General features: G+C 46.3%; 1 protein-coding gene across 1 annotated transcript in view; it reads left to right on the plus strand.

The window, feature by feature from the left end:
• The window catches only part of OPLAH (5-oxoprolinase, ATP-hydrolysing), a 161,582-nt gene that overhangs the window by 59,908 nt on the left and 80,674 nt on the right, over nucleotides 1-21,000 (plus strand). Inside the window, exons 11-16 of the mRNA XM_030220113.1 lie at nucleotides 3,832-4,088; nucleotides 14,347-14,459; nucleotides 18,468-18,638; nucleotides 18,729-18,866; nucleotides 19,588-19,726; nucleotides 20,413-20,525. Coding sequence (XP_030075973.1) covers nucleotides 3,832-4,088; nucleotides 14,347-14,459; nucleotides 18,468-18,638; nucleotides 18,729-18,866; nucleotides 19,588-19,726; nucleotides 20,413-20,525 — 931 coding nt within the window. The remainder of the gene's footprint in view (nucleotides 1-3,831; nucleotides 4,089-14,346; nucleotides 14,460-18,467; nucleotides 18,639-18,728; nucleotides 18,867-19,587; nucleotides 19,727-20,412; nucleotides 20,526-21,000) is intronic.

Consider the following 21,000-nt stretch of genomic DNA (forward strand, 5'->3'; position numbering starts at 1 on the left):
ACGCCTAATTAGAGAGACTGGGACACAGCATTAGTGCATCATACTGACATTCCTCAGATATTTATTGAACTCAAAGAGAAACAATAAAAGTTTAAAACAAACAAAAAAAAACCCCATACATACTCAGATACAGACACACCCCTGAAACGTCTTCCTCTGGGATCTACAGGACCCTGGGAAAGGAAATGTAAAGAAAAGATCTCCACCATCTCCATGGGGAGGCCAGTCCACAAATTCACCACCCTTTCTGTGAAGTAATATTTCCTTGGGATACTTCAGAGTCTTTCACCTTCATCCTATGCCTCCTCGTTCCAGAGCTTCCTTTCAAATTGAAGGAGACTCGCCTCTTGTACATTTATGCCGCATAGGTATTTAAATGTCTGTATCATATTTCCCCTTTCTCGCCTTTCTTCCAAAGTATACGTACTGCAATCAGTTTAACTGGGTATAACCTTAATATTTCAATATAGTTACACTGATGTTCAATATCCAAAATACGCAATTATAATATATTTCTCATAAAATTAATATATTCTTTATTAATACAACTTCACTTTTTCATTACAAAACTTTCATAAAAAAGCATTCCCACATAGAGCTTACTACCCATGTCTTAAATACTATACCTCATTCAATCTCATTCATATCATTCAATCTCCCATTCATCCAATAATTCATACCAATTCTATCATCCACTCTTTAAAATAATTACCCTTCTCTATTTTGACACTAGAAAGTAGTAATATGAATCTTAATGTATGCTAACCATATCTGTTTTCCTCCAATACCACTCTCATACTCAAATGAACATATCTCTCTATATAAAACGCACCTCCAACGTTCTGAAGCCTCCACAAGTCCCAACGTTCTAATTGCATGGTGGTGAAACCCAGAATTCGCTCATGAGTGTTTGCCCCGCCCCCGCGTCAAACGTCTTGACGTCGAGGGCGGAACAATGACACTCAACCAATCGCATCGCGATCCCGTTACTAAGCGACGGTACGTGATGTGAAACACATCGCGGACCAATGAAAACCAGCAGCACACAGTTGCTACACGTCAACAGCAACGCTAAAAGGACCAATCACGAAACACTACTACGGAACAAGGGAGCAGAAGGAAGAACAAAACCGGGCACTTGCAGAACAACAAGGAGACGACGAACCTCGCAGGAAGCCGATTCCATTTTGTGTTTTCCACTGACAAAACGCCATGCTTAAGATCACGGTATGTGTTTCCCCCTGACAAACGCACTACCAGAACACAAAATCGCTACTCAACATCGCTATTCAACAAAAATCCAACTGCTAAGAAGGAGCATACAACAAAAACCCGCGAAAAACAAACACTGCAGTCAAGAATACGTCCTTAGTTTAGCTATGCACCATATAGATCTCTGCTCTCCACACAAACAACCAACATGGAAGGTATAGGAGGGAAGGAAAAAAACCAGCACATACACACTCACTCTCTCTCTTAACTGGCTAGAATGAGCAACTGACCTGCCACTATCACAGGGACAGCTAGCACCTCTCTCTCTCTCACACACACACACAGACACACACACGGGACACACAGGGGATGGAAGACAAGGAAAGAATCGTTGGGTATGGAGGGGGCGGCAGGGGAGATAAAGCAAGAACTGCCTCAAATGTTTGTGCTTTGCTATGTACAGTTATAATGCTGTCTCTTCATTTTGACCCTACCCTTTCACACTCACTTTCACACACACACACGCACACACACACTTACACTGTCTCTATCTCACACACACACGCACTCACACACATATACACACTCTCTCACACAGACACACAAACACGCCTCAAATGGTTCAGCTGTCCCATGTAAAATTCAACTGCTGTCTCTTCATTTTCACCCTACCCTTATACACTCTCTTTCACACAGGCACACACACACATACATATACACACTCTCACTCTCTCTAAAACCTTGCTAGCGCCCGTTTCATTTGTTTACGAAACGGGCCTTTTTTACTAGTTTATACATAATACATATCTAGACATATATTATAAATCCTTGCTTCCTTTTACTTTAACATGAATAAACACTATGTCCATCTCTAAAGATGAAATTGTTCCCTATAATTATATGTCCAAGAAGAGAGATCGTTGTGTGAATTTTTAACACAGATTCTGCTGGGCCTATTTGAGTATCTTTAATTCCCCCCTAATAGCTCACCAGAGACCAAGAAACAGTCAATCCATGACCATGTGGCACTCGCTCCTCTTTTTCTTTTTTTTTTTTTATTTATTTACAACTTTCTCACCTTGGGCCTGCCAGTTACTTATTTTATTTTTTCTTATTGAGCCCTGGTCCCAAGTCTCACCTGTGTGCACACACTTCTAGGTCTGGCCCAGCTCTTTCACCCGCAGCCCCTGGCACTGCTGACCTAGTGTATTGCTCATCCTTCTCTCATGCATGTGCATACCTGGATGCTTGAGGTTTGGCCCAGTTTCTACCCTCACCCTGATGCACCTCCCTGCACTGACAGTGAGTTGGGGCCTGAACCGCAACCCGTCTGCAGCCCTAATGTGGCAGTCATTCACTTCTGCCTGATTTCCTTGACAGAAACTCTGTTGTGCGTTATGGCCCAAGCAAAACTTGCTGATCCTGAAGCATTCAGAGCTCCCTTATATGGTGTGAAGCCCCGTCCAGTGCATCCCAGGATACACTGGGCAGGGCTGGTGCCGCCATTTTGCAGGTGGCATCGAAGGAAGAGGAGGGAGGCAGGCTACCTCCCTCCTCCAACTCAAGGTAGGGGAGTGGGGAGGGGGGGTAGCGAGATTGACAGAGGCCCACTGGACCCCCAGGGGACCCCTTGCTAATGCTGGGGGGGGGGGGGGTTAGGGGGGCTGGAGACCACTGGATCTCCAGCCCTCCCTGAACTGTGTCGGGGGGGGGGGGGGGGTTCATTGGTTTCCCACTGGGCCAACAGGGACTTTTTAGAAATGTTGGGGGGGGGGGGGGGGGGGCTGGAGACCCACTGGATCTCCAGCCCTCCCTGAACCTGTGTCGGGGGGACTGGAGGTCCACCGGACCTCCAGCCTCCTGTCGCTGGGGGGGGGGGAAGTGAGTCATCAGTTCCTGGGGAGGTTGCTTTGTTGGGGGGGAATGGGGGCCTGCTAGCATGCAATTGCATGCTGGACAGGGATCACCATTCCTTCCCAATGGTCTGCAAACCCTAGCGCCAGCTTGGAGCTGGCATAGGGTTTGCCGCAGCCAGCAAGTCAATCTTTGGCTCGCTGGTCGCTGATCATTGGGGATGAATAGGTTTAGTATGCATTTGCACTAAGAGCCCTGTTTTTGCATGCATTTGCATGCTAGTTGCGTTCAGAGCCTGCTAGTGCGTTGTTTCACGCACTCGGGGACTCTGATCATGGGGTGGTAGCAAACGCAGGCCCCTAGTATGGCGCTAACAGCCTCTAGCGCCAGCTTCTGGTCATCCATATGTCAATGTGGTTTGCTTCCCTGAAGAGAGAGGGATGGTCTTACTCTGCTTGTGTCTCATACCCCCTGCGGGGAGAGGTGTGTGGAAGGAGAGTGGCATCTCTTTCCCTGTGGTTTGCTTTTTTTTTTTTTGACCACATTTTTTTCACACTGTGGTAACAGACTATATCCAGATACAAATTCTTGTAATGTTGATAAACTGGTGTTGTACACTTGCAGAGAGTTTGGTTTTATGCAAAAGTGTCTAGAAAATGGGGAAAATGCAAGTGTGCCTGTTCTAAAGGGTTTTTTTTCTCTTAATCCTGCTGGAAGTACTCTGGTGCTCATGGAAATCAGACTGACCAGTGTTTTCCATCCCAGGGGGTCCTCTAACAGTAACTGATGCCAACCTCTGCCTGGGTCGCCTGCTGCCAGATTACTTCCCCCGGATCTTTGGTCCTGCAGAGGATCAGCCGCTCTCCACTGAAGACACTCTGAGCACATTCCACAAGCTTACGGCACAGGTGAATGCCTTCCTGGAAGGAGGGAGACCCCCACTGATGGTGGAGGAGGTGGCCATGGGCTTTATAAGGGTCGCTAATGAAGCCATGTGTCGACCAATCCGATCACTCACCCAGGTTCGTAGCTCCCTGAGGCAGCTCCTGAATCTTTGCGGGAATGATTATAATTGATGCCAAGGCCCAGCACAGTTTGAGGTGGTCTCTGAGCTGGCTTATCATAAAGAGGTCTCTATACCGATGCCCGGGGCAGCCATTTTATGCTGGTATTAGTTTTCAGTGTCCAGGAGCTCCCCTAGTGAGGAGTTCTTCAGCCAGGACCAAAATGGCTGTCCTCAGCAGAGGCAGGAGCACTCATCAAGGAAAAATCAGCCCACGTGGTTCAAGATGTTCTCATCATCTTGAGAGAGGGAATTCTTGTTGGGCTGCATAGTCGATCTCCTTTAGTTGTCAGCATGATGTTCGGTTACATGTGCAATTGTTATATCCCTGCCCTAGAGAGCTTAGGTAATGGAGGGTGAAGTGTTTGCTCAAAGTCACAAGGAGTATTAGTAGGAGAAGTGGAATTTGAACCCTGGCTTCCCTGGTTCTTAGCCTGCTGCTCCATCTATCCCAAGTTTCTTTTGCATAGTACCCTTCTGTTCTCTGCATTCATGGTACCGGAAGATTGGAGGGTGGCCAATGTAACGCAGATTTTTAAAAAAGGTTCCAGAGGTGATCCGGGAAATTATAGACTGGTGATCCTAACGTCAGTGCTGGGCAAAATGGTAGAGATATTATAAAGAACAAAATTACAGAGCATATTCAAAAGCATGGATAAATGAGACAAAATCCAACATGGATTTAGTGAAGGAAATCTTGCCTCACCAATCTACTACATTTCTTTGAAGGGGTGAACAAACATGTGGATAAAGGTGAGCCAGTTGATATTGTGTATCTGGATTTTCAAAAGGCATTTGACAGAGTACCTCATGAAAGACTCCAGAGGAAATTGGAGAGTCATGGGATAGGAGGTAGTGTCCTATTGTGGATTAAAAACTGGTTAAAAGATAGAAAGCAGTGAGTAGGGTTAAATGGTCAGTATTCTCAATGGAGAAGGGTAGATAGTGGGGTTCCCCATGGGTCTGTGCTGGGACCGCTGCTTTTTAACATATTTATGAATGATCTAGAGATGGGAGTAACTAGGGATGTAATAAAATTTGCTGACGACACAAAGTTATTCAAAGATGTTAAATTGCAAGAGGATTGTGAGAAATTACAAGAGAACCTTACGAAATTGGAAGTGGAGTGGAGGAGTATAGCCTAATGGTTAGTGCAATGGGTTTTGATCCTGGCAACCTGGGTTCGATTCCCACTTCATCTCCTTATGACCTTGGGCATAGTAACTTATCTCTTTTTTTTTTTTTTTTTTTCCAAATTTGTTTTATTATTTTCCATTAGAAACATAACAATATCCACACTTTATCTTTGTACAGAAATTAGAATTCCTCTTTCAACTAACATGTTTCCAACTAATACCCTCCCTCCCCTATTGTAGTCCCTCCTCTTAGGAAGGTTTGTGACCAATTCTCTTTAGACTTGTCCATGTGACACATCGATCTGGGGTGTCCGAGAGGTTAACCATTGTTCATAAGGGTTCCACGTTTTATGGTACTGCGGAATACGGCCAGTGCGTAAGGCTGTCAACTTCGACATCAAATGAATATAGTCCAGTTTCCGCAACACTGACCGCTGTTCCGGAAGTGTAGGTTGCTTCCATGCCGCCGCCAGCACCAATTTGGTGGCCACGAATAGTTGTACGGCAAAGCGGTGTATGGCATTAGGAATTCCTGTAGGTCTAAAATGGAGTAAGCAGTAGTCCATTCTCATCTGGTAGTTCACTCCTGTAACTTCACCTAGAAACTTCAATATCTCCCCCCAATACTCCTGCGCATGCTTGCATGCCCACCACACATGAATCATATCCCCCACTTCTCCACATTGCCTCCAACACAAAGCTGACCCTGTTTTAAACATTTTAACCAAGCGATGGGGAGTGTAGTACCAGCTGTATAATATTTTGTGACCGTTTTCAATTAAGGCACTAGACACCGAGACTGCTAGCAGAGATCTAAGTGCCACTTTCCACTGGGGCTTTGTGTAGGTTTCCCCCATGGCTTTCTCCCACCTTGATAGGTATCGCTCCACTGGGTTAGCATGTAGAAGTAGTGCCCTATATATTCTTGAGATGCTACCCCTTCCTCCTCCCTTCATCATCCCCTCCTCCAATTTAGTTTCTTGTAACTTTAACTCATCCTGTGCTCTGCGAGCTATAAAATCCTTCACTTGATAGTACTGAAAAGCTTGCAGGGGAGAGAGGCCATGCTCCTGGCATAATTCTTGGAATGGCACCGTCTTATCCGTTTCCCACATTTGGCCTAATTCACAAAGCCCCATCTCCTCCCATCGCTGGAAAGCTTTATCTTGTTTGCCCGGTCTGAACTGGGGAGCAAAGCGAAGGAACATATGCCTATAATATATTCGCCCTGGGAAAAAGTGTCCCCTTATCTTACTCCACGTCAATAGAGGCCAGCGCATCATAGGCGGGCTTCCCTTGATTATTTCTCCTAAATCTTCCCGCGATAACCAGGGGATAGCTCACAGCGGGAAAGGTCCCATCCATTTTTGTTCCACCCTTGTCCAGGCCTTCCCTGTATCCTGAAGCCATGTAGCTATTACTCTAAGGTGGGCTGCTTGTAAGTAGTGTGTGAAGGAAGGAACTCCCATCCCTCCCCTCTCTTTCGATTGATACATGACTTCTCTTTTCACCCTCGGGGGTCGTTTTCTCCAAATAAATGAAAATACCTTGTTCTGTAGGCCTCGCAAAAAACTATCTGGGATGGCTATGGGCAGGGCTATAAAAAGATACAAAATTCTAGGTAATATAACCATCTTAACTGCATTGATCCTCCCACTCCAAGACAGTGTCAATCCCTCCCATCGATGTAGTTCTGCAAAGAGCCTTTTTACCATTTCTGGGAAATTTGATTGGAATAGCTCATCCAAACTCCTCGGAATATTGACTCCCAGATATCTAATATGTCGTGCAGCCCATCGAAATGGGGAAGTAGTCTGCAACTGTGCTTTTTGTGGGGCTGGGATATTTATATCTAACGCTTCTGACTTGTCTAGGTTAACCTTGAAGCCAGATACTCTCCCATACGACTGGAGCAACTCTTGTATCTTCAGAATTGCGGGTCCTGGCTCCCGGAGCATAAGTAGTATGTCATCCGCAAAGAGGAGCGCCCGTGTTTCCAGGCCCCCCACCCGTGGTCCCCTGATATCAGGGTGCGTTCGTATCTGAATAGCCAATGGCTCCATAACTATCGCAAAGAGCAATGGTGATAGCGCACAACCTTGTCGGGTCCCCCTATGTAGTTGAAATGGCTTGGAGAGTCTCCCATTTACCCTTATCGATGCTAAGGGTGCCTTATAGATCAGTTTAAGCCAGTGTGTGAATCGCCCGGTGAAACCCATCCTACCCAAGACTGTAAACAGGAAAGGCCAACTCACCCGGTCGAATGCCTTCTCTGCGTCAAGGGATAGCAGGCACATAGAAAGTTTATGTTCCTGTGTGTGATGTATCATGTGGAGGGCCCTGCGGATGTTATCAAAAGTCTGTCTTCCATGTACAAAGCCCGTTTGGTCTTCATGGATTAGTGTTGGGAGGTATCTCTGGAGTCTGGTCGCTAAAATTTTTGTAAAGATCTTATAATCTACCCCCAACAAAGAAATCGGCCTGTATGATGCACATAATTGCGGGTCTTTTCCCGGCTTAGGGATAACTGTAATGCTAGCCAGATTCCATGTGGGGGGGAGCTCCTGACTAAATTCAAGCGAATTGAAGACCTTTAATAACAGTGGAGCCAACACCCCCCCAAACACCTTATAAAATTTGTTGGTGAATCCGTCGGGCCCCGGCGCCTTACCTATAGGAAGCTCCTTGAGAACCCGCAGGAGCTCCTCTAGCTCAAACGGTTGTGACAGGACTTGATCTGCACTAACTGCTAGTTTTGGGAGTTCTATGTCCGCAAAATAATCCTCCATTTCCTCTTCCGGTACCTCCTCCCCTGCCATATATAGTGTTTTATAAAAGTCCCCAAATGCCGCCTCAATATACTCGGGGTCTACGCGTGTTATCCCTCCCTCATCTTTTAGACTCACCACCACATTCCGGAGTGTAGTTTGTTTAAGTTTATAAGCCAAAAGCCGGCTGGCTTTATTGCCAAATTCAAAGTGGGACTGGCGGACCCGCTGAAGTTTTTCTGCCAAGTCCGCCAGCTCCAGCTCATTTATCTGTTTTCGCAGTCTATGTATTTGATCGATAATCTCCACTGCCGGCCGGGGCCCATCTCGGTGAAGTGCGGTTTCCGCTTTCCCCAGTTGTCCCCGCAGTTCGGCTTCTTTGGCTCTCTTTGTTCTCCCTATGTGGGTTTTTAATGCTATCAGATGTCCGCGCATGACTGCTTTGAAGCTCTCCCAAAGTACTATAGGAGTCACTTCCCCAGTGTCATTGAACTGAATGTATTCCTTAATATGTCGCTCCAGGCTTAGTATGTTAGCGGGCTCTTGGAGCAAAGTATCATCTAGTCGCCAGCCCCCGTTTTCTCGTCGAGTCTTAGGGAGGATTAGTTGTAATAATATGGGGGAGTGATCTGTCCATGTACGGGGTAGGATTTGCTGTGAACCTATAAGCCCCTGCATCACAGCCTCTCCTAGCCAGAAGTCTATCCTCGATGAAGACTGGTGCACTGTCGAGAAATAGGAATAGCTGCGCTTGGTATGGTTTGCCTGTCGCCAAAAATCGACCAGGTGCCAGCGCTCAATAAATTCTTGTAGCGCCACCCTATCTCTCTGGCCATATCCTGTGTGTCGTGAGGAGTTGTCTAAATGGGGCTGTAGCGTTAGATTAAAATCCCCTCCTATCAGTAATGAGCCCTCTAAGTGTTTTAGAATTATCTGGTCTAGCTCACAAAAAAAAGATCCCTGATCTGCATTAGGTGCATAAATGTTAACTACTGTATATACCTGCTCTGCTAAGGAAAAAATCACTAAGATGTAACGTCCCCCTTTGTCTTTAACAATTTTTTGTATCTTCCAGGGCTTAGCTCCGTTAAATGCTATTAATACCCCTTTATTTTTGACGTTATCCCTATTGGATGCAAAGTATATACCAGGGAATTTCTTATGTTGACACAAGTGTTCATGCCTAGGTAGGAGATGTGTTTCCTGTACCAGGGCCACATCTGTCCGAAGGCGGAGTAGCTCCCTGAACAGGAGCTGCCGTTTTCTAGGAATATTCAACCCTCGTGCATTAAGCAGTAGAAAATTTATTTCAGCCATGAGTTATCCAAGATAATCATATAAGTTGCTTAAATTGAGTGTCCCCTCCTGTGACTCTCTCCCTTGCTTTCGAGTCATGGTCACGCTCCTCACAGTATTCGCTCTCTCCCTTTTGTTCCCCTCTTCCCTCCCCCCACCCAACCATCCCATCCCTTCTTCTTCCCCTCCCTCCCTCCCCATCTTCCCCCCAAAAATTCTGTAGCTGCCCACGTTAAGTAACGTGGGTAGTGTAAGGAGAAAGTGGAAGGCGGATGGTGCCTCTCAAGTGCCCCCACAGGTTTCATTGTACTAATTAACAATCCTCGACTGGCATTTTTGTTAAAACTATAACCCAACAATATTTATACAGTGCCTCACTTTGTATAACTCTATTAACTTTTGCAAACTATTTCAAACCTTTTTTCCTGACTTTACGTCAAGCAGTGTCCTGTGCCCAACAGTCTTATAGTCATGTCTCTTAGTAGATTGATTAAGGGCAAAGTCAGGTTATCTTAGCAGCCGATTGCTGCCGCTGTAGGCGTCGTGTTCCCTTCCCCGCTCTCTGCCATTTTGGGGGAGCATCCGACCTTCTTTGTGGTGGTTTCAGTGCCTTTAGTGACTCTCCCAAGTTTTCTTCTGGCAAAATCTCCTTGGCCTCCATCAAAGATCGGATTTGTTGCATCTTTCCCTCCTTGTAGAAGACCAGCGCGAAGGGGTGTCTCCATCTGTAGCGGATACCCATCTCTTGTAATCGCTTGGTGACTGGTTTTAAATCCGCTCTACGCTTTAGAGTGGCTGCCGCCAGATCTTGGTATATTTCTATTTCATACGAATCCCATTTAAAGTTTGGGGTCTGGCGCGCTATGTTTGCCACTTGTTCCTTCAGCTTATAATCTTTGAAGCACACAATGATATCTTTGGGCAGATTCGTTCGCGGAGTTCCGAGCGCTCTGTGAGCCCGCTCTAGATGAATCGCTGATTGTTCCAACTGGGTTCCGCTCGTAGCCAGGAGATCCCGTACTAGCCTCTGGATCGTGTCCTCACAATTTGAGTATGTTGGTGTCTCAGGCAGGCCCCTAAAGCGCAGATTGCATCTCCGGCTGCGATTCTCTAAATCCTCCAGTTTGTCCAGGATTTGCTGTTGGGAGGTCTGCAAGTCTCCCACTTGTTGGTCAAGTGTGTTCAGTGTTTCATCGTGGGAATCCAACCGGGTCTCCGTATCTTCTAGTCGGGCCCCCAGCTCTCGTATTTCCCCTCTGAGATCTGTGCCTAAAGTTGCCAGATCGCCCCACATGGCCTTCAAGTCCACTTTGATTTCTTGTAGCCATTGTTTCCAGTCAGGCCATTGGTCCTCCTCCGAAATTTCTGCTTCCATACCTTCTCTCTGGGGCTCTGCAGTCGATGTGCTTGCCATTTGCTGTTCTTGGGTGTGCGCCGCGGCCGCCATTTTGTTCGCCGCTCTTGCTGTCCCCGCACCCGGGAAGGCGAATCGCGAAAGATCCACTTCTGCACTTCGCGTTCGGCACAGCTGTTCGACCCGCTAAAGTGAGCAGTGATATTTAGCGGTTTTACGGAGAGTTCCCGCGTTCGCGTCGAGTATTATTTCTGTTTTTTCCCTGTGGGTCACTCGGAGCTCTATCTTCAGGCAGCCATTCCGCCGGTGACGTCACTTCCTCTTTTCGTAACTTATCTCTTTATTGCCCCAGTTACAAGAAAACCTTAGACTGTGAGTCTTCTATGGACAGAGAAAGTACCTTCATATAACATGTACTGCGCTGTGTATGTCTAGTAGCACTATAGAAATGATAAGTAGTAGTAGTGGGAGACTGGGAATCCAAATGGCAAGGTTTAGATTCCTATGGTCCAGGTCCAGGCCCTTGCCCCTACACCAAAGGCTTCTATATTTTTGCACCTGGCAGGGATGGGTTAAAAGATTCGGGGGGGGGGGGGTAATTTTATATCTAATCTAGGTATTTTTATTCTGCCTAACCTGGGTATGGCGCAAAGCGGAACACAGTAAATACAGAAAAAGACAATGGGCATAAGCCTACAAATTAAATACAGAAAAAGACAATGGGCAAATTACAAAATCAGTACTAGACCAAATAAAAGTTGAATAGAAACATGACGACAGATAAGGGCCAAAAGGCCTATCCAGTCTGCTCATCCTACTACTACTACTACTTAGCATTTCTATAGCGCTGCCAGGGTTACGCAGCGCTGTACAAGTTTAACATGGGGAAGGACAGTCCCTGCTCAAGAGAGCTTACAATCTAAAGGTTACAAACTATGTAGTCAGTGTAGGTAGCATGAATGGGGAAGGTGGTTAGGCGCCAAAAGCAAGGGAGAAGAGATGGGCCTTAAGTAAGGACTTGAAGATGGGTAGGGAGGGCGCTTGGCGTATGGGCTCGGGAAGTCTGTTCCAGGCATAAGGTGATGCGAGACAGAAGGGGCGGAGTCTGGAGTTAGCGGTGTTGGAGAAGGGTACAGATAGGAGTGATTTGTCCTGAGAGCGGAGGTTACGGGCGGGAACATACGGGGAGAGGAGGGTAGAGAGGTAATGGGGGGCTGCAGATTGAGTGCATTTGAAGGTCAATAGGAGAAGCTTGAACTGAATACGGTAGCGGATCGGGAACCAGTGAAGTGACTTGAGGAGAGGGGTGATATGAGAGTATCGGTTCACGCGTTAGATAAGACGTGCGGCGGAATTTTGGACAGCTTGAAGGGGGGATAGATGGCTAAGCGGGAGGCCAACGAGAAGAAGGTTGCAATAGTCAAGACGAGAGGTAACGAGCGAGTGGACGAGGGTTCAGGTGGTCTGTTCAGAGAGGAATGGGCGAATTTTGCTAATATTATAGAGGAAGAAGTGACAGGTCTTAGCAGTCTGCTGGATATGGGCAGAGAAGGAGAGGGAGGAGTCGAAGATGACTCCGATATTGCGGGCTGAAGAGATGGGGAGGATGAGGGCGTTGTCAACAGAAACGGCAAGTGGGGGAAGAGGAGAAGAGGGTTTGGGTGGAAAGACAAGGAGCTCAGTCTTTGCCATGTTCAGTTTCAGATGCCGGTTGGACATCCAGGTAGCGATGTCTGAGAGGCAGGCCGAAACTCTGGCCTGGGTTTCGACTATGATGTCGGGAGTGGAGAGATAAAGCTGGGTGTCATCAGCATAGAGATGGTACTGGAAACCATGTGATGAGATCAGCGAGCCCAGGGAAGAGGTGTAGATCGAGAAAAGGAGCGGTCCAAGGACAGATCCTTGGGGAACCCCAAGGAATCCCATAAACCTATCCCATGCTTTCTTAAGTTCTGACATAGTCCCCGTCTCCACAGCTTCCACCGGGAGGCCATTCCATGCATCCACCACCCTTTCCATGAAGGAATATTTTCTTAGATTCCTCCTAATTCTATTTCCTCTTAACTTCATTATATGCCCCTCGTTTCAGAGTTTTCCTTCATTTGAAAAAGGCTCACCTCCTGTACATTAACACCACTGAGGTATTTAAACGTCTGTATCATATCCCCTCTCTCCCGTCTCTCTTCCAGCGTATACATGTTGAGTCCCTAAGCCTGTCCCTATATGTTTTATGACTGAGACTGCTTACCCATTTTGTAGCTGCCCTCTGGACCAACTCTATCTTGTTTATATCCTTCCATGGGTGCGGTCTCCAGAATTGCACACAGTACTCTAAATGGGGCCTCACCAGAGACTTATATAAGGGCACGATCACCTCTTTTTTTCCTGCTGGTCATCGCTCTCCTTATGCAGCCAAGCATTCTTCTGGCTTTGACCGTTGCTTTTTCTGCCTGTTTGAAGATCTTAAGCTTTTCACCTGTTTTCTGAATACCGGGTAACATGGAATAGGTTACCTCGTAATATAAGATCAATTATAAGACTAGACTACAACCCACAATAGATTTCTTTCTGCTAGATACTTTGACACACGGTATTAGATGGTATTGAGAGTCCAATTTCTTGTGTAGAGCGACGTGTTCTAGCGGCTGAGTACAGTACAGTTGAATCCAAAAAGTACTGGGCACAAGACCAACATCAACAACATAAAATGAACTCTCACTTTAACTGAAAGCCGGTGAAACCCTAACAATGAAGTAGTATAGTTTATATACTGCAGTTTAGGACACTATAGATTGTTCAGAATATGAGCCAGCTAGACCTAGCAAGACAACATTACAGTAGTCAATTTGACTTATGATTATTGCCAATAGTACCTTCTGCAGTTGGGAGGCTTCTAGGAAAGGTTTAATTCGACATAATAATTTCACTTTGGCAAAAGATTTCCTGATTAGTTCATTAACATACTTCTCCATAGTTAGGGTTGAATCTAGCATCACTGTCAATATTTTAATATCTGATCGTATAGCTATTTCGGTAGTAGCCAGTTTTAAACTATAGTGAGATAGATCTTCATCCTTTCCCCTAATCCATAGAATATTAGTTTAGTCAGGGTTGATTTTTCAAACCATGAGCTAACACCCATTTGCCAGCTTTATCAAATACACTTGACATCACATTAGAAATTTCTTGTAGATTAGATTTCATTGAAAATAATAGGGAGATACTGTCATCCTGCGAAAAGTACTTGTAGTCTTTTTCACATGTTTGTGGCCATTTTATAAAATCCTGAGCACCCAGCATCCCCATAGCAAATTCTGCCTCCCAGGCTGTGAGTTTAATACTTTGCCATATGTCATTGGTATTGGTGTACTGCCTGACCTGCCCAGCTCCATTTAGCAGTCTGGAGGTGAGATACTATAGAGTATCCACTGACAGTATGGCTTATTGAATTCCCCCAAAACAAAGAGCTGACTTTTATGCTCCCTGACTGCCACAAGTGGGATAGCTCATCCAGCACAGCAGGAAAGAAAATTCTTCTATCTGCCCTCCTCACTTCCCTTCAGTTAATCACTGTGGTTTTGAAATTGACATGTTGAAAGATTCCCCATGTTTTTTTTTTTTTTTTTTTTAGCTAATGTCTTTCTCTTATTCTCTTTTCTGCAGGCCAAGGGTCATGACACTTCACGTCACATTTTGGCATGTTTTGGTGGTGCAGGGGGGCAGCATGCCTGTGCTATTGCTCGGGCCCTGGGAATGAAGACGGTTTTCATTCATAAGTATGCATGGCTTCAATTTCCTGAAACCACAATAATTCATATATTTTAAACAGAAAATAAAAAAACAACGTATCTTCACATATATCAAACGTTCTGGCAACCTTCCTATTGAATTATTGAAGATTTTTGGAAATAAAGTGAAATTTCTTATAAGGGTGTGGAGGAGTGGCCTAATGGTTACTGCAGCAGGTTGCCAACCTGGGGAACCGGGTTTGATTCCTGCTTCTGCCTAATAGTCAGCAGTGCTTTGAGATCCTGGGGAACTAGGTTCAATTCCCTCGGTAGCTCTGTGTGACCCTGCGCAAGTCACTTAGCCCAGGGCCACCGAGGTAGTGGTGGGGGGCAAGATTCCCCTGGGCCCAGCAATGTCACTGTATGGTGGCACAAATGGCTTTACATGCAAACTAGCATTTCTCCCCACCCCTGCCCGTGCCTGGTTCAGTATCTCTCTTGTCTTGTTCCTGAAGCTACTTTCAGCGTCTAAAACGATAGCAGCCTGCCTCTGATTGGCTTTGGAAGTGTGTTCCCTATGCTTTGTCCTGCCTCCTCTGACACTCCTCTGACAGTCCTGACACAACTTCCTGTATCCGTGCAGAACACAGCAGAGGAAACACTTCAGAGGCCAGCCACAGGCAAGCTGCTTCTTTTTTATGCTGCTAGCACCTTGCGGGAACGCTGCCGAGGGCGGGGAGGAGGGAAAGATGAGAGAGACGTTGAACCGGGTGAGGGGACTGCAGGGGGGGGGGGTGCATTGTTTGCCTCAGGCCTGGCTTTGTCTCTTGGCGACCATGACTTAGTCCTCCATTGCCCCAGGTACAATATAATACTAGATTGTGAGCCCATTAGGGACAGTACCAGTACCTGAAAAAGAAAATTGTAAACTGCTTAGGTCTAGATGGTATATAAATACTGAAATAAATAATACAATTATTTATAATAATTGAAACACTTTTTTTGAAAAATATTTAAAAGTGAAAACCCTAATCCGGACCTATGAGGAATCATTGTGGAAGCTCTCTGATGCTTTTCAGTTAAGCGCATCTTCTGATGATCTGATTAAATTAGGGGGTCTTTTACAAAGCTGCGATAGAGTTTTTAGCTCACATTAAAAATCTGTGTGGGCTAAATTCTGAGACCCCTATTATATTCCTGCTTGTCTGACATTGATGCTTGGATGTCTCAACGCCATCTAAAGCTCAACATGACCAAAACTGAACTTCTTATTTTCCCCCCTAAACCCACCTCCCCTCTTCCCCCTTTCTCTATCTCTAATGGCACTCATATCCTCCCTGTCTCCTCGGCTCGTAACCTTGGAGTCATCTTTGATTCCTCTCTCTCCTTCTGTGCCCATATTCAACAGATCGCCAAAACCTGTCGCTTCTTTATCTACAACATTAGCAAAATTCGCCCCTTCCTTTCTGAATACGCTGCCAGAACCCTTATCCACACCCTTGTCGCCTCTCGCTTGGACTATTGCAATTTACTTCTCACTGGTCTTCCGCTCAGCCATCTCTCTCCTCTCCAATCTGTCCAAAATTCTGTGGCACGACTTGTTTTCCGCCAGAATCATTATACCCATACTAACCCGCTCCTCAAGTCACTTCACTGGCTCCCTGTCTGCTTCCGCATTCAGTTTAAACTTCTCGTACTGACCTTTAAATGCATCCACTCTGCAACCCCCCATTACCTCTCCGCTCTCATCTCTCCCTACATTCCTCCCCGTGAACTTCACTCGCTTGACAAATCCCTCTTGTCGTCCTCCTCCTCCTCCACTGCTAACTCCAGGCTTCGCTCCTTTTCTCTCGCGGCACCTTATGCCTGGAATAGACTTCCTGGACCTATACGTCTAGCTCCATCTCTACCTGTTTTCAAATCTATGCTGAAAACCCACCTTTTCACTGCTGCTTTTAGCTCCTAGCCACAATTACCTTCCCCTTGTCCCTTCCTCCCTTCTCACCCATTACTTCCCTCACCCGTAACTGTCTTGTTTGTCTGTATTACTTAGATTGTAAGCTCTTTTGAGCAGGGACTGTCTCTTTGTATCAGGTGTTCAGCGCTGCGTGCGTCTGGTAGCGCTATACAAATGCTAATAATAATAATAATATTCCTATGGGCGTCTCAGCGTTTAGCGCATGCTGAGTTTTACCATGAGCTAAAAACTGTAGCGCAGCTTTAAAAAAGGCCCACTTAAATAGTAGGGGAACTAGGTTCTTTGTTTATTAATATTGGACAGAATTCTATAATTAGCACCTAAAAAAAAATTGATGCCGAAACCACCCCCCCCCCTCACTTAGTGCTGTTCTGTAAACCTTGCCTAAAGTTAGATGCGGTTTATAGAATATGCCCAACGCCTGTCCCTGTGACTAAAATATAGGCACGACCGTTTGCAGCAGCTAAAACCTGGTGTAAATGCCTGTGCCTAACTTGGGCGTGGATCGGGTGTATTCTATAACATTGCATGTAATTTTTAGGACCACCCATGACCTGCCCATGACCCTCTCATAGCCACACCCCCTTTTGTGCTGCGAGCATTAGAATATACGTGCATCACTTTACAGAATACGTTTAGAAAGTTGCACACATTAATTCTAATTAGTGCCAGTTAGTGCTGATAATTGCTTGCTAGTGGCCAGTTATCGGTTCTGATTGACATCTTAAGCAACTAAGTTGTGTGTGCAAATTGGCTATGAGGCATATTTTCAAAGCACTTTGGGAGGCTAAGTTCCATAGGTTTCTATGGAACTTTGGGAGGCTAAGTGCTTTGAAAATGAGCCTCTATGTGTGCTGATTTGCGTGCGCAACTTTAGTCGATGATTATAGAATCTGGGGATTGTCTCTGAAGAAAGAACTGGTTTGCTGCCCATTTGTGTTATTAATATTCTTAACGGCCTCTTGGCGCACTGGTGCTGTTGGAAAAAAATAATACATAAATCTGGCACTCAGCATGTGGCATCGAAGCACCTAACTTGAGGTGCTAAGATACTGAATTGCCCTCACAGCCTTTGGACATAGGGTGCTTAACAGAATCAGGTATTTAGGCGCCGTCACATCAGACATAGAGCTGGGGTGTACATTAACACCTATGTGTTCAGGGATGCGCATGGGGATTTCTATAAATACTGCTCAGAAATCGGCGCTAAACAAAAGGGTGTGTGCTGTTTGGGTTGCCAACTTCATGGCTTTCCCGGGTTTTTAAATACATCTGTGGGAAATTTTGACCCATCGTGGGTTTTTGGGTACTTTCTTACATTCGCATGGCTGCGTGCTGGAGCCCTGGAGAAGAGAAACAGAACTCCTGGACATCCAGAATGAGGCTTGAAATGAGTTTCAAGCCTCATTCTGGATGTCCAGTGGGAGAGGTTGTGACAGGTGACATCTTGCTGAGCCTGCTTGTCCTGATCTCAGGCATCATATATAGGTAGACCTGCTCATAGCCGCAGCGAGAGGAGACGAGAGCAAGCTTGTGGGTCATGCTGGAGAACAGAGGCACAGCACAGCAGCCTCATGGGAAGAGGAGGCAGCAGAGGTGGCGCGCATGTACGGGTGGGACCCCCTCCCTGCTGCTCAGATAGCCGAAGCTGCCCAATGGGCTATCTTTGGGCTCCTTTTGGGTGTGGATTGGGCTGGGTATGTATAATAAATTACAGGTACAATTAGATTTTAAGCTATCTGGGGAAAGGGACCAAGTGGGTGTCTTGCAAGAGGCATGTGTTAGATTTATTTATATACTACTTTTCTGTGCTACCATCAAAGTGGTTTCTATATTACATACAGATATTTTCTCTGTCCATATTGGGCTCACAAGTTAAGTTTTTATACCTGGGGCAAAGTAGTGGGAATTAAACCCGGTTCCCCTGTTTCTCAGCCCTCTGCACTAGCCATTAGGCTACTCCTCCCACATACTGTGATAAAATGTGCTGCTGTAAATGATAAGTGTTTGAGACAGAATTTGATCCCAGGTTTCCTGTTTCTCCCACAGCCCCTTAGTTCTCGCTCCTGTTTCCATAGGTACAGCGGGATCCTCTCTGCCTATGGTATGGCTCTGGCAGATGTGGTACACGAGGCCCAGGAGCCCTGCTCACTGGTCTATGAGCAGGAATCCTTTCCACTGCTAGATGAGCGCATTGTGATGCTGCAGGAACGCTGCATAGAGGCACTGGAGCAGCAGGGGTTTCTCAGGTAATCCTCTGTGCTCAATGGGCTTTCAGTCTCGACCATGGTACAGGTAAACTAAGTTAAATAAAGCCCTTGTGCAAACTCCTGCTGCAGGTCCCAGATCAACACAGAAGCCTTCCTGCATCTGCGCTATGAACGGACAGACTGCGCCCTCATGTGCTCCGCCAGGGACCATCCTGCTACCAAGGACTCTTGCCAGTCAGGAAACTTCAAGAAGGCATTCACTACTAAGTGAGCAAGCAAGAGATGCTGGGGGATGGCTGAGGCAGGGAGGTTGAGCTGGCAGTGCTAGAATCTGGGCTGGAAACGGGATGCATGCTGAGCGGTGAGTGCTGAGATTGGGGAACTCGCTGAGCCTGCAGTGATTGGATGAGATCAGCATACAACGCTGAGCTAGCAGTTCTGGGAGATGGGGTGGGACTGGAGCATAGGCTGAGCTCACAGTGATGGGGTGGGTTTAGGGTATGCGCTGAAGTGGCAGTGAGGGGTTGTAGGGTGAGATTAGGGTACACTAGTAATTGGGTGGGTTTAGGGTACACACTGATAAGGCAGTGATGGGCAGTAGGGTGGGATCAGGGTGCATGCAGTGAGGGGGTGTGATTTGGTTATAAACTGAGGTGGCAGTACTGGGCAGTCGAGTGGGATCAGGTGCATACAGTGAGGGGGTGGGATTAGGGTACAGAGCTGGCAGTCAGGTGGGACCAGGTTGCATTACTGATGAAGTGGGATTAGAGCGTGTGGTTATCTAGCAGTGATGGGTAATGGTTGGAATCAGGGTAGAAGTTGCCATGTGCAGTGCTGAGGGATGGGGTAGGGTTGATGTTCCTTGTGTGCTGGTAGTGATGAGGTAGAAGGACAGGATTAGGGTAATGGCTAAGTCATTGGTGCTTTGGAGATTACCTGATACTTCAGCGAAACAAGTCAGAGATTTTGCAGTTGTGTTTATTTGTAGGTACATGAAGGAATTTGGATTCACCATCCCTGAGCGCAGAATAGTTGTGGATGACATCAGAGTGCGAGGGACTGGCAGCACCGGGATTCAATGTGAAATGAAAATCAAACCCTTTGGTTATCCTGCACGTGTGGAGAGGGTGAGGCTTGTTGTTGGAGGGAGGTGGGGATTCATCTCATGGCCCAAACACTGAAATGAATGGCAGGAAAACCATTCTAATCTAGTGTCTCCCCTTCATTTCTGTCTGACTTTAATAGAATCACCTGTGACCTTGTGCCTGAGTCCTGATCAGCAGCTCTGTCACTGATACTTTTACATCCTCCCCCACTCATCCTGGGCCCTCTGTTCTCCTTCCCTTACCCTGACCCTACCCAGCCATCAGGAGGCGAGTGACAATTAACCCTCTCTGTTGCACAGGTCCAGTGTTGTGATAAGAATGACATGATGTGTCCTAGATCTTGTGGGATTGTCTCCTCTGCTACATGGGTGCAGATGTGGGTATAAAGAGCTATCAGCCTCTTGCCAGCTGTGAGACTGGAGGAGGGGGGGTGATTAGGTAAATGGAGATTAGAAGAGTGAGAGGGAAAGGGATTAAGATGGGGAAGAGGGAGAGAGAGATGAATAAGGGTAAGATAAAGGACCCTGTGTTTGGCAGGGAGGGTGAGGGGAGAGGAGACTCGGGAATTGAATATCTGGGTCTAAGTTAGCTGCTGATGGTCAGTGATTAAAAAAACACTGACCACTGCTATCTGAATATTAGTTGGTCTGAATCTTACAGGTCTCCACAGCACCAGCTTTGTGACTATCTTCCTTCTTCCCCCTCAGGTCACTCGCTGCTATTTTGAGGATGGCTACCTGGACACTAGTGTATACCTCCTGGAAGACCTGTCTTGTGACCACACCATTACCGGCCCAGCCATTATCATTGACAAAAACAGGTAAGGAGGGAGCTTGACCGTCAGTGGAGAAGAAACAACCTCCAACTCGTGGAACCAAGTTTTGTTATATTGAGGGGTCTTAGGACCAAGCCAGAAATCAGTAAACCTGCAAGAAAAATCGCTGTCTCTCCCAACTACTTGTCCAAGGAGGTAACTGTGATAGCCAGTTGGACACAATAGAAGCAGCGTTTGCAATGAGACAAGGATTCAAGGCATAAACAGGATCCTCCATCACCCCAAAAATGGCTGCCAATAAGGAAATCGAAACTGGTTGGTCACATACACGGCACTGCAGCTCATTAGGAAGCACGAGAAAACACAAGCATTAAATGCCTCATTTGCTACTTTAGTCACATAAACATGGTGAAAAATAGATCAGTTAACCGTTGTATTAGTGAACTGAGTTGAGTGTAAGTTGATTCATACAAAACTTGCATAGTTTGAGAGTTTTAAACCTCAGGGGGAAAAAAAAAAC

This window comes from Microcaecilia unicolor, chromosome 1 (assembly GCF_901765095.1).
Source record: "Microcaecilia unicolor chromosome 1, aMicUni1.1, whole genome shotgun sequence".
Taxonomy (NCBI): Eukaryota; Metazoa; Chordata; class Amphibia; order Gymnophiona; family Siphonopidae; genus Microcaecilia; species Microcaecilia unicolor.